Consider the following 13,610-nt stretch of genomic DNA (forward strand, 5'->3'; position numbering starts at 1 on the left):
AATACAAAATTCAATGTCTGAAAAAAAATCACAAGAACTTTTGGAATGAATTCTCTAATTCTAACATACTAAAACTGAATTGAAAAAAATTTGAAATGAAAATAGTAAGAAATTAAAGTGAAAGTAACAAAAAATTATATACGAAACATTCACTAAGAAAAAAAGCACGCACACACACATATGCAGATTATTGTGTACTAGTTCTGTATATTAACATAAAGGTTAAGAAAATGAATTTTTATTTTAAAAAATTATAACAAATAAGGAATTCTTTATTAAAATTCATAAAGAAATCATTGTACAATATTATGCGTCTGGATCACTAGTAATAATAGGACTTTTACCTCGACGTCTACCCCGACGTTTTTGCCTACCGAGCTTGTTAATTTTATTACTTCCTCCAAACTTCAATCTACCAGTGTCTTTAAATCTATCTTTTTCAGCCGAAATAATCATACATTCCGGTGGAGGTACAAGATATCTTAATGTATCGTAACAATATGAATAATACATATAACGTTGACGAAACCTATGCATTGCGGATCTTTGCTTTGAGGTAATCACAGAGTAATCCTGGTTCTCGAGAAAAATATCACTTTCTGAACAATTCGAAAAAGAATTGGGTAATTCTTGAATGTTCGAATCGACCGGGCAACCTTCCAGGGAGAAATCTTTAAATTCAGAAACAAATGGGGCATATTTGTAATTAACTTTGTATCTTCCACCTGAGGTTGCCCAACTTGAGGCATCCCAAATTGTTGCATACAAGGACATTGGCTTTAATGGATAATCAGCACCCATTGCCTCATTGCGGACAACTTCTCTAATTGGAACATTGTCTACATAAAATCTGAAATGAAATTCAAAACACAACACATCAAAATCAATAATTAATCTAATTGTATTAATTATTGTACAAGAAAAATGAAATTCAAGAACAATATATGAAAATATAATCTTGTGCTTTATAAATTAAGCTAGCTATATGTAGCTATCAAAATTTTATAAGTTTTTAAGTTGTTAGGGTCAAATGTTAATTAGTCAAAATATATTAGTTAAGTGGAATATATATATAGATGTGTACATATATCTATGTAAACGCATGGAATGCATATATTATACGTCTTAATTAGGTGCATAATGTATATGAAACTTGTTTGATTGCCCTATGTGATAATTTTTGGTTGTGGCATAGGAGACTAGGTCATGTTAATGTCAATATGATCTCTATATTATCTAGAAATGATTTTGTAATGCGACTTTCAAAAATAAAATCTGAAGAAGATTAAACTTGCAAAACTTGTCAACTAAACAAGCAAACAAAACAATCTTTCAAATACAAAAATGTGGTGTCCATCTCAAGGCCCTTAGAACTTCTTTATATGGATTTGTTTGGGTCAGCAAGGTTATGAATGAGAGGTTATCACTATAAGTCATTGTTGATGATTATTCTAGATTTTCATGAATGATTTTCTTTGCATATATAGACAAGGCTTACCTTGTTTTCACAAAATTTTGCAAAAAGGTACAAGATGAAAAATGGGTCACTATTGCATGCGTTAGAAGTGACTATGGAAAGGAATTTGAAGATCATTTTTTTGTCATATTTTGTTATCAACATGGTATAAACCATAATTTTCTTGTCCTAAAACTCTCTAAAAAATGGGGTCGTTGAAAGAAAAAATAGAATAATAGAGAACAATGATATGTGAAAATAACTTGACAAGATACTTTTAGATGGGAACAATGAATACTGCTTGCTATATTGTGAATATAGCTCTAATTTGCCATATTTTGAAAAAGAACCATATAAGTTATGGGAAGGAAAAAACTAAGCATTTGTTACTCTCTTGCTTTTAGATGCAGGTGTCATGTTCTAAATGTTAATAAAGATAACTTAGGTAAATTTAATGTTAAATCTGATGAAGTCATTTTTCTAGGATATTCCATAACTAGTAAAGGCTTTAGGATGTTCGATAAAAAACTCCAGTTATTGAGAAATCAATCCACGTTAAATTAGATGGATTTATTCATAAAGGTGATAGTGATAATGAGATATGAATAACAAATATACTAAGATAATCGAACATTAAAAAATTTACCCATTGCATCAAACAATAACGAGTAACAACAAAGATCACATATAAAAAATGAATCAAAAAGAGAATATTAATAACGACTTACCGAAAGAGTGAAAACTAAAGTATTTTTAAAGAATGGATACCACTTTGCTGTATTCATATCATTTTGAACCCAAAATTTTTAAGAAACAAAATATGAGAACATGAAGAAGAATTAAATCGATCTAAAAGAAATAAAGTATGGACTTTAATACCCTGGCCTAAAGATAGAACTATGATTAGTGCTAAATGAGCTAAACAAGGAAAATGGACGAAAGTGGCATAGTAATTAGGAATAAGTTAGGCTTGCAGGGGTACAATTAAAAATAAGGAATTGGTTTTAATGAGACTTTGTCCCTGTAACTATTGGAGGCAATTAAAATGTCACTTTTTTTTTTGCTTGTGTAAAAGATTTTAAACTTTTTTAAATGGATGTTAAAAGTATCTTTTTAAATAGATATATTGAGGAAGAAGCTCCTGCAGAGTAACTTAATAAGTTTATAGACCAGCATTTCTAAATCATGTATATAAACTCACTAAACTTCTATATGGTTTCAAGGAAGCCTCTAGAGCATGGTAGACAAATATGTAAATTCTTACTAGACAAATATGTTACAAGAGAAAAATCGATAACACCCAATTCACAAAGATGAACCATGAAAACATTCTAATTATATAAATTTATGCTGATGATATAATCTTTAGGGGGTGAAAATGAGAAAATATATCAAGAATCTTAAAAATATATGCAAGTTGAATTCAATGTGAGTATGATAAGTGAACTAAAATTACTTTATAGGCCTACATATTAAACAAGTTAAAAAGAGAATCTTCATAAATCAAAATAAATATATCAAAAACTTTTAAAAGAAATATGACATAGAAAATATGAGACCAAGTGCTTGACGAGCATATCTAGAAAGCTTGACAAAGATGAAAATGGTAAACAAGTAGACAACATGCTACATAGGTGTATAATTGGTTCACTACTTTATCTTATAGCTAATAGATTGAAGATAATATTTAGTGTATATATGCGTGCATGTTTGTAATCTAGTTACAAAGAATCACATCTATATGTTGTTAAAAGGAATCCTTAAATACCTAATGATACCAAAACTATAGGCTTCTGGTACTTAAGAAAAAGCTTCGTAGATTTAATAAAATATACTAATGTTGATTTTATGGCATAAAAAAACTGATAAGAGGAGCAACCATGGAACTTGTCGATTTTTGGGGGACATGGTAATTTCTTGCTTTTTGAAGAAATATAATTCTATTGCACTATCAACCACAAGACTACATATGTGGCCTTCGAAAGTTTTTAATCCTAAGTACCCACTCTTCTTGGCTCTACCTCACCATGAAGTCTTGATGAAATTGATGTTTGCGAAGATGTTACAAAATGAGCATTGACCATCTTTGGAGGTTAGTTGCTGGAGAAGTACAGTTTCTTTCATCATAAGGTAACCCTATCATTAGTCTCTAAGTCTAACTTTAAAATTGAAGAAATGATAAATTTCAAGGTTAGTAATATTTTCTAGGGAGCATATACTCGATCTATCCTAGGCTAGTAAGGATACTTTTATGAAAGCCTAACTATCAAATGAAATCCTAGTCACGAAGCTACCTAGTGTCAAAATAAACATAAACCTAACAAATTTTATCGATAAGATGATAATTCTAAATGAAAGAGCCAAGTCTTATAAGAAAGAAATTAGCCTAGTTACATTCTTGACTTCAACAAAAGTAAAAGCATAAAGTTAATTAACTAGTAGCTTTAACTTAAATATCTTAACTCATACCATCTGACTCTCAGATGTGATGATAAACTGACAGTTATAAAAATATATTTATTACGAATTATGATAGTAATATTCGACATTGTAAAAACCAATATATTTCTTAATCCTAACAAATTTGATAGCCTAATAATTATCAACGAAAATCAATATGTTACCTTGCATAGCTTTAAGTGGGACAAAGACATCAAAACAAGATTGCACGTTACCCTTTAGGTCATTAGTATCATGCATGTGTCTCTTTTTTTTATCGATTAATAAAGTGGAAAATTTGGTGAACTTAATCAAAATTTATTGAATATGACAAAAAAAAGGATATGCCAAAAAGGAAGAGAAACTTAGGGATTGGAATGAAAAAGAAATTTTGTCTCTTAAATTAAATCATCGGATTTAGCAAAATCTTTTGATGGTAAATTGCCTTGAAATTATTGATTTAAATATTATTGACTGTTTCATGTATTTGACAATATAACTGAGCAAACATTATGGAAATTGTTCATGAGTTCTATTAATGAATTGGATGTCGTACATTTAACTTTTTGTGAATACTTGAATGGGTTAAAAGATTATTCAAGAAACTAGATCAATAATAAAATGTTTAAATGGAGCATAAAGTAAGGGGAAGCATACTTTTATAGCCTTCTATTTCCTTACATTTTGTTGTCTCATTTTTTTTATTAAAGAAGAGACTTAAACTTAAGTTTTGTCATCTATAAAAAAAAAAAGGACAGATTGTTGAAATATTTGCATTGATCTTAGTGATGTAAATATTTAATTTATTCTAATGAAATTTTTATGAGTTTTTGCAAAGTAAAATATGAAGTAATGATCAAAGAAAGAGCACTTGAATTTTGAGGAAAATGATGAACGAATAAAAAACATGAGAAGGTTCATAACTTGTATTAATTTCAAATTTCACTAATGCAAAAAAATTTCAAGTCTATGCCTCAAAAAGTATTGTTGAATGATTTTCGAAAATCTTCATAAATGATATTTGGAAAGAATTTTTTTTTTTTAAAAAAAGAAATTTTGGAATTAACTCCTAATAATTTTCTTTCTAAGCAGTGTGATCATACATGTCCAGTATCAACACAGTAAAAAAAAATATTATTGTTTGCAGAATTTAGAAAAAAAATGAAAAAAAGGATCATTTTTAAGATCACTAAATGCCTTAATCCATATCCCCTAGCATGTGCCTAATAGGTAGTTTCACATTAGACCCTTTATTTATGACAACGTTTGAGCATTTAAAGATTGAAAGTTAAAAAAAAAAAAAAAAAAAAGCAAAAATCTTCTTGTCTCTTCAGGCCTAAATTTGAAATATTTGATAGAGAAAGATTTAGACGTTAATCTTTTATTAATTTTATATGAACGGTGTGAAAAAGAAGTGGGTGCTCCTTGGATTTTTGAGGAAACACTTGTAAGAGGTGAGCTTGGCACCGAAATTAACAAAGTGTAGGAAGATATGAGTTTGATACAGAAAATAACAAGCATTGTAAAAGGTGAGCTTGTCACTTAAGTAGGTTATTAGTGAAACTCTCAAATTTATACTTAAAAAGAGGATGTAGGAATACACTAAAGTTAAACCTCTATGAGGTGTGTTTTACATCTTCTCTCCCTTACTCTTACCTAATTTCCTTGTGTTATTATTTTTGAGTTGTATTAATTTAATTTGAGCTAAATTTATTTTGGAACTAACCTACTGTAAACTCAAAATTAAATGGCTGCACAACCTTAAAAGTTTGTAAAATTTTTCATAAACCCAATTCACCAATCTCTCTTAGGTTGCATTGTCTTTTTATATGTCTATTAAATTTATAGTTTGATATTTAATATATATTAGACTTGACTAATTATTAACTTACGTAATTATACAAAATTACAAGATTAAATATGTGGGACTATGAGACAGGATGGTGGATGGAGCAAAATTTTTCACCCATAGGATGAGATGTTGGAATATTATTCTACCTGCTTAAGTATAAGGTGAGGATGGAGAAGAGTCCATTGCCCGATATCTGCCCCTATAGTTTCTAGATATGAATATATATATATATATATATTAATTTTGCTTTTTATAATTTTTTTAATAAATATTTAGAATGTATTAATCAAATTTATAAAATCTATCTATTTTACAAAAAAGAAATAAAAGAGAAAACCTAGGGTTTTAGCCATCTTTCAGACTATCCAAAACCAAAAAATTAAAGAAAGAACAAAAATGGCCTAAGAAGCTCCTTTCCCTTTTTTAAGGTTGTTTTTATCCACATGATGTTGTGTGTTCAAACATCCACAATAAATGCCAAAAAAAAATGAAGTAAGGTTTTGTCTTTTCTTTTTTTTTTTTTAATGTGTTTATAATGATTGAGAAGGTCAACATATACATACATATTTATTTGAGAAATTAAAAAAAAAAATTAAGTAAAGTTTTGTTTGTCTCGTAATTATGGTTATCTTACAATTAATTATGTCAAATTTTTATTATGATTTTATTTTTAAAGGTTTATGAAACAAATTCTTTGAATGTAGTTTTTATTTGAAACAAAAGTATGAAAATTTTCACATAAATAGCCAAATTTCTTTGTCTTGTCCATATTTTTTTAGAAAATAAAATTTAAAAATTATAGGAAATGAGTATGTAATGAACTTAGCATAGAATTACTTTACTTAGACTATACAAATTATAATAATTTAAATGGAAATAAGACAAAAAAAAAAAATCTTGCAATAACAATTTCTTAAAGATTTATTTTCCAAATCCAATTTGAAATTTAATAGAATTTAATAATTTTCATTTTTTTTTATTTTCACGAAAAGGGAAAACAAATTTCTATAAAAAAAAAGTAAAAGAATTATGATCTACCCTATAAATCCATGAACTGAATCTTAATAGAAAAATTAGACTATGTGAATATAATTTAAATATAGTTTATAAACTAAAAACTAAAATAGTAATTTATCATAATAACCGAATAAAAAGTAAACAAGAACAATAAAGCAAGATTTTGTGGAAAAAAAAAACAAGTTACTTACATGATGTTCTTGACCGTCCAAAGAATGCTATACCGATGGAACTCTTTAGAAGGATCAAACCAAAGCCGGTATCTCTCTTCTCTTCCCCTCGAAACACTTCCATTTCCATACAAGTTCGTTTGGAATCTCCACGGCTTTCCTTCTATATTTCCTAAAAATTCAAAGTCTAACTCGTCGTGTGTCTTCTCAAATACATCTCCATTTGACGTCTGCATTAAAAAATTATAATTCCTGATAATTATTTTAAAAAATTTAAAGTTAAATAAATGAAAATTACAGAAAAATACAACATAATAATATCAAAAATTAAAAATTATGTAAAATGAAATATAAAACCATAATGCCAAATTCTCATGAAAGACTTATAGGATTCCTAAGCTGTAATAAGATCAAATGTATATATAAACACATATATATATATGATATATCAATATTCAATAATAAAATTCCTAGTTTTCAAATCGATATATTTTGGTTCTACCTTTATTCTTGGTCCAGTTAATATAGAAATTTAAATTTCTTAAAACTAATATATATTACCTTATAGTATAAAAAATTTAATTTTTAAGAGAAAAAAAATCTATGCATGACTATGACATAAATTTGGTTTATTAATTACTTTTCTTTGAATTCTGTATGTGCACACAGAGGATTGAAAACGCTTATCTTTTATCAAAATTTCTCGGCAACCAATCAAGAAATATCAAACTCTAATATGTATTACATAGATTTTTCTAAACAGAATTTTCAAGAACCAAAAACGATAGTGATAAACTTATACATGTATATATATATTTTTTGATGATTACTTACATAAAACGCAACAACGATACCGGCGGTATAATCAGAGGGCAGCTTGATCATGGCACTGAAAAGCCCATGATGATACATGCTCGACGAAATAAATCCAGAACCTGTAAATTCACACACATACATAACTCCTTTCATAATTAATTACATATGCGTTCAGCGTTTATGTCTGTAATACATACATGCATATATGTAGGCGACATATGTATAGGCGCATGTAATTGAATATATTACCGGTGAATCGATCGAGGAGGAGACGGACGCTTCTGGCATCGGGAGAGCGAACGAGATTGCTGTCGCCGAAGAGCGGCGAGAGGCCGTCGTCGAAATTAATGGTGGTGACCTCGAACGCCTTGGTTCCGATTATCGAGAAGCAGAACAGCCATGAAACTAGAAGAAGAAGACGACGAAGAAAATTTGAATATTGAATAATATAATCGTTTCTGAAATTAGGAAAATTAATAGAAAAACATCGACCCGATTTCATCTCTCTGATTTTTCCTATGTTGAAATTTCAAACTCTCTTCCTTGATTTTCTCTCTCTGTTTTTCTCTCGACTCAGTATAGATACATATATGTGTGTTTGTATATATGTGAGAGAGAAATAAGAACGAGAAGGAAGGAGGGTGCGGTGGTTTAGTTTTGACTTTGTTTAATTACGGAAATACCCCTTCGGTTGGATAAATTATGGGAGCTGCCAATTTTGTGGGTGTGATCCATACGTTGCATAATAATAATTTATATATATATATAAAGTTTATAATTATATTTCTTTAGACCATGTAAATAGTTATATATTTATTGAAAAAAAAAATTCAATTTAAATTGTTAAAAATTAAAAAGGATTTTATATTTTACCTTTTCTAGATAGTGTATTTCTTATTATTAAATCCTTAAATTAAATTGAGGTTATAGAAATTTTTTAAATTTTAAGTTAGTCTTGTGTAATTCATAAATAATATTCACTAATTATTGTTTTTTTACTTATAGATATATATCTTAAATATTTTAATCGATCTTTAGATAATCTAAGTTAGATAAATCGATATAAAATTAAATATTTTTAGATAAATTTAACAGCATTATAAATTATATCGATTTAGTATATTTAAATTTTTATTTATAAAATATTATCTATAAAATTAAATACAGATAACTAAAATATGTGAAACTAATTTAACAATCATTAGCCAACCCTAAAATAGCAAATTTAGAATAACTTAATCTTTAAGTATAGATGAGACATAAATCCCCTACCAACTTGATTATCTTACTAAATTAAAATCATTCACTTCTCGTTTAAAATTTAAAAACATACTTTAAAATTATCGTGATTAGAATTTTCAACTTTTAGTTCATAATATTCAGTAATGTTATTAAATTTTAATTTTTTTTAGTTGAATAGTGAATATTTCTATACTTATCTAAGAAAACATAAGTTTGAATTTTGAATTGTGCATTTTATGTGTTCTTATTAAAAAATTAAATTACATATATTTTATTAAATTATTGTATTATTATTGATATGCATATATACATAAATTATTACTTTAAAATAATGTTATGAATTGAGGAGTTGTGATTAAGATGGTGTTATTAGGGAAATATTAGGTGTATTTAACAAGTGCAGAGGGTAGAAATTAATTAGTCAAGTAATGTATTTATCTATCTAATATTGACAACTATGAAGCTGATGTTTGGGTCTTATCTTATTGCTTTTAATTGGTCCCATGTAAATTAACTACTAAAAAATAACTTATCTTATATGTATATAATATAATATATATATATATATATAGATACATATAATATATAGGGTAGATGGTGGTTGCACTAAAACTCCAAACTTTTAACACCAAAAGAACTAATTAAAGAAGATCATATAATTTATCCCAAGAAAAGAAGACGTATACAGATACATTAACATATTAAGAGACATGAATCTGCATCTTAATATATATACATATACTTAGATATAAATTGTATATATATATATATATATTTATATACGTTTGTTTTAGATTCCTAACCGCGTCTTTGCCTTTCTATTTTTATTACTTACAAATGCTAGATTCTTTTTTTCTAAGATTAATTGCAGATTAATGTATGTGCATACCCACAAATATTTTAAGTACATTGAATAGAAATTTTGGGTATTCTCAAGTTGCTAAATTAAACCATTCAGTTACAGTGTATGTACAAATCACTATGTATAGATCCTGATTAAGTAAATATTAACTATTAATCTTGATTAGCATGATAATTCATTTGGTTGATACACTCTTAAAAAAATTGGGTGATTAATTATTCAAAAATTAACTTAAAAATAATAAATTACTTTGTCTTATATATATATATATATATATGTCAAAATATTAAATTAGTATTTATAATATTTTAAACTTTGAATTACTACATATATTAAGTTTTTGCTCTTTTAAAAATAAAATATTTTAAAAATTTTATTGCATTATTATAAACATTTAAAAATACTTATTTTAAAATAAATCGCATTAATATTGAAACTTATAAGTAAATAAAAATAATGTATTTAAATGTTTAAACTTATTTTAAATTAAAATTACATCAATTGCAAAACTTGGATCCAATTGTGCCATTACTATTATATTTTATAATCCATATACGATTAATAGTAAATTATGATTTATCAATACAATTTAAATCATTTTGTTGCTAAAATTAAATGGAATTTTAAAATTCAAATAGCTTATGATAATATTCTGCCTATATATGTGTATGTATATGTGGGCATGTCTAATCATGTCATAATTATGCTATCATATCGTGCCATTTTCTACCTTAAATTGTAACAGCTCCGGAAATTCAAAATGAAATGTATATTAAAAATATCAAATGCGGAAGCGAAGTCAAAAATTCAATTAACATCCCTTACACTAAAACCAAAGACGTGCTCACAATATAAAAGATTAAACTACCTAAAGAAGAAACTTGAAAGTAAAAGCTACGAATATGACTATGGAGTCTTTAGGCGTCCCCTTCGTCATCCTCCTGCGGAACCGGCTCGGGAACAATGTCTTCCTGATCTGAAATGATTAAATAAGGAATGAGCTACACTAGCCCAGTAAAGACATCACGATATCTCACCGTCACGGAGGTAAAAGTGGGTAGAAAACACAAAAAGACCAATGGAGCATAATTTACAACAAATCCTTTTATCAATAATAAAACCTTTACCATTCACTTACCTCGGTGAAATTCATTAAAACAATATACGAAAGCAATAACATCATCATCATCATGAAATCATATATAAACTGTATAACATAATACTTATCAAGCCTCTCGTAATTCAATCATTACACAACATATTTTTCCTCGTTTACTAGCCCACTAGTATCCATGGGGATCCATAGGGGTCCCGCTACCCGTTAACCCTTAACACTTGAAATCATATTCCAGGGCCGTCCCCATACCCCGTCCGGTATGGGCGCCAAACTATAGACCTCATTACCCCGTCCGGTATGAGGGTGAAACGGGCCGTCCCCATACCCCGTCCGGTATGGGCGCCAAAACACATAAGATCTTCATACCCCGTTCGGTATGAGAGACCACAATCCCGGTAGGGTTCCCTACGGACCCGGTCCGTCCACCATCTCCCAGGATATCTAGTCAGGCTGACCACATTATACAATTTTTCATTTACATAATCTTTCATTCTCCTTTTCCCTCAGTCAGCATTATCAATCACATACAAATAAACAAAACGATAATTTATGCCAAACAGACAACATACAGTATCAATATCCCAGTCATTCAATCCATAATCAATAAAACAGTAAAATATGCACACGAAACTATAAAATGAAAACATCGAACCTCATGCTGCATTTAAAACTGTAAAACAGGCCAAATAACAGTTAACCGACAAACACACTAGACTCGGGCTCCATTAGCGACCTTAAGCAATTTCACACATTCGTTGATTCAAGAAATACCGTTTTATCATTATTGAACTTTAATACCGTGATAGGAAATAGGGTGAGGGGTCCTTACTCGTTTCGGGGTCCGAACACGGCTTCACAGTGCGCTTGCAGGCTGTCCCTAATTTTCTCTAAATTTTTCCCGGGGAACTGAAACGCACTACTGGTACCTGCACGTGTTCCAAAAAAATTCCAAATTAGGCCCAGGGCCCCTTTCGGCCAATATCGCAACTCCGGCACGGCGGCTCCGCCGTGCTCCGGCGACGGCGCCGCCGCAAGCGGCGGCGGTTCGCCTCGGGTTGACCGTTTTCGGCCGAATTCGGCCACACTCGCATTGGTTCCTGCGATAAAACAACCCTAGGGCCCTCGGGGGGCCGAAAATTTACGGAAAACCGAAGCTTACCGGCGGCGGTGCTATCGGGTGCGGCGGCTCTCCGGTGAAGTTCGTGTTTTGGTGATTCGGCTCCGACCAACCTGTAGAGAAAAGAATGGTGATCACGGTGATATAAAAATTGCATTAAACGGAGGCCGGGAAGGGCCTCATTGGAGGCAAAAACCCAGGGGGGGCGCGGCGGCGCCGATTTGGCCACTGGGGAAATCAGCGTGGAAAAACGAGTCGGGAGTATGAAATTTACCTCGATCGGCGGTCGGAAATCCCTCCGGTGCGGCGGCGGCCGGCTTCTGGTTCGTCTTCTCCGGCGAGGGCAGGCGGCTAGGGTTTGGGGTATGGTGTGGGGGTCTTATTTATACCCTTTTGCCTTTTGATCTCAGCCGTCCATTTTGTTTTAATCTGGGCCGTCCGTTTTTGATTAAATCTGGGCCGTTCGTGTGATTAAATCTGGGCCGTCTGTGCGCGCGATTGATTTGGGCCGTCCGGTCGTGCGCACGCGGATCGCCAATGTGGCCCGTCCCCGGTCGACGTGGTTTTGCCACGTGACAGGTCCTGGTTGGCCAGGACTGCTGACTGGGTCTGCTGACGTGGCTGCTGACGCCACGCGCACGTTTTTTTTTTTTTTTTCTTCAATTTCCCGGGCGCTACATAAATCCTCTTTCGTGGCTGGAGATTTTCTTCCATCGTCTTACACCAGAAACGTGTTAAGAATTCAAGAGTCGAAATATTGAAGGGAACGGGAAGCAGGATCGGGCTCATCGGAGCGGTTTTTGGTTTGCGGTCGCGGCAACTCAGCCGAGCTCTATTCTCGATTTTCAGCTTTCATTTTGGCTTTTTGGCGCCGATATGGGTGTGAGGAGGCTTAAAATCAAATTTCGAAGTGAAAGAGGAAAAAAACTTACCTCCCCGGTATCGGCGGTGGCTTTGGTGCGGTGGCGACGATGATCGACTTTCTTTCTGGCTGCCCTTCTTATTCTTCTTCGGCGGGGTCAAGTGCAGATAGGGTTAGGATTTTATGAGAAGCGACGTCTAAATACCCTCTTCGCGTCGATCTGGGTCCTCTTTGCAAGGACACGTGGCCCACTCCCAACCATTAGATCGTCCGTATTTAGGAAATTAATTTGGGCTGCACATTTAGATTAAATTTGGTCGTTCGATCATGCCTGAAGAGAAAATGGATCTGGGTCATTCGTGCGCGCGGGAGGAGATCTGTGCCATTGGATCTGTTGGCACGCAGATTGCCTGCATGACTTCCTGCTATCTGCATGTCTACTATGCGGCGCATGACGACCGACCGTGCTACTGATGTGGTGGTCCAAGTGGCCAAATTTCTGTTATTTTTATTTTTACCCCAGTTTCTCAGATTTTTTTTTAAATAAGTCCTCCCTTATTTCTAATTTGTCATTGATTTTTGAAAATATTTTAAAATACATCCAAAACACAATTTTCTTCAAAAATTCAATCAAAAATTAAAATTAAAAATTTTCCTAAT

At 31.1% G+C, this 13,610-nt stretch overlaps 1 protein-coding gene across 1 annotated transcript; it reads right to left on the reverse strand.

Moving 5' to 3' along the window:
* Positions 1 to 251: 251 nt before the first annotated feature.
* XTH30 (xyloglucan endotransglucosylase/hydrolase 30) lies at positions 252 to 8,353 on the reverse strand. The gene is made up of 4 exons (XM_022031502.2): positions 8,000 to 8,353; positions 7,769 to 7,869; positions 6,956 to 7,164; positions 252 to 850 (listed from the first exon to the last, which is right to left on the reverse strand). The coding sequence occupies exons 1-4, from the start codon at positions 8,250 to 8,252 to the stop codon at positions 307 to 309; spliced, it is 1,107 nt and encodes a 368-aa protein (XP_021887194.2). The 5' UTR covers positions 8,253 to 8,353; the 3' UTR covers positions 252 to 306.
* Positions 8,354 to 13,610: the final 5,257 nt, after the last annotated feature.

This window comes from Carica papaya, chromosome 3 (genome assembly GCF_054855325.1).
Source record: "Carica papaya isolate Zhongbai chromosome 3, ASM5485532v1, whole genome shotgun sequence".
Classification (NCBI taxonomy): domain Eukaryota; kingdom Viridiplantae; phylum Streptophyta; class Magnoliopsida; order Brassicales; family Caricaceae; genus Carica; species Carica papaya.

Excerpts from the sequence above, each read along its gene's own strand:
- XTH30 (XM_022031502.2), bottom strand. The coding sequence starts at position 8,252 with ATGAAATCGGGTCGATGTTTTTCTATTAATTTTCCTAATTTCAGAAAC. Across the intron at positions 7,165-7,768 it reads GTATCGTTGTTGCGTTTTAT|ACGTCAAATGGAGATGTATT; the intron begins GTAAGTAATCAT and ends TTTTTAATGCAG. Across the intron at positions 851-6,955 it reads TGGACGGTCAAGAACATCAT|ATTTTATGTAGACAATGTTC; the intron begins GTAAGTAACTTG and ends ATTTCATTTCAG.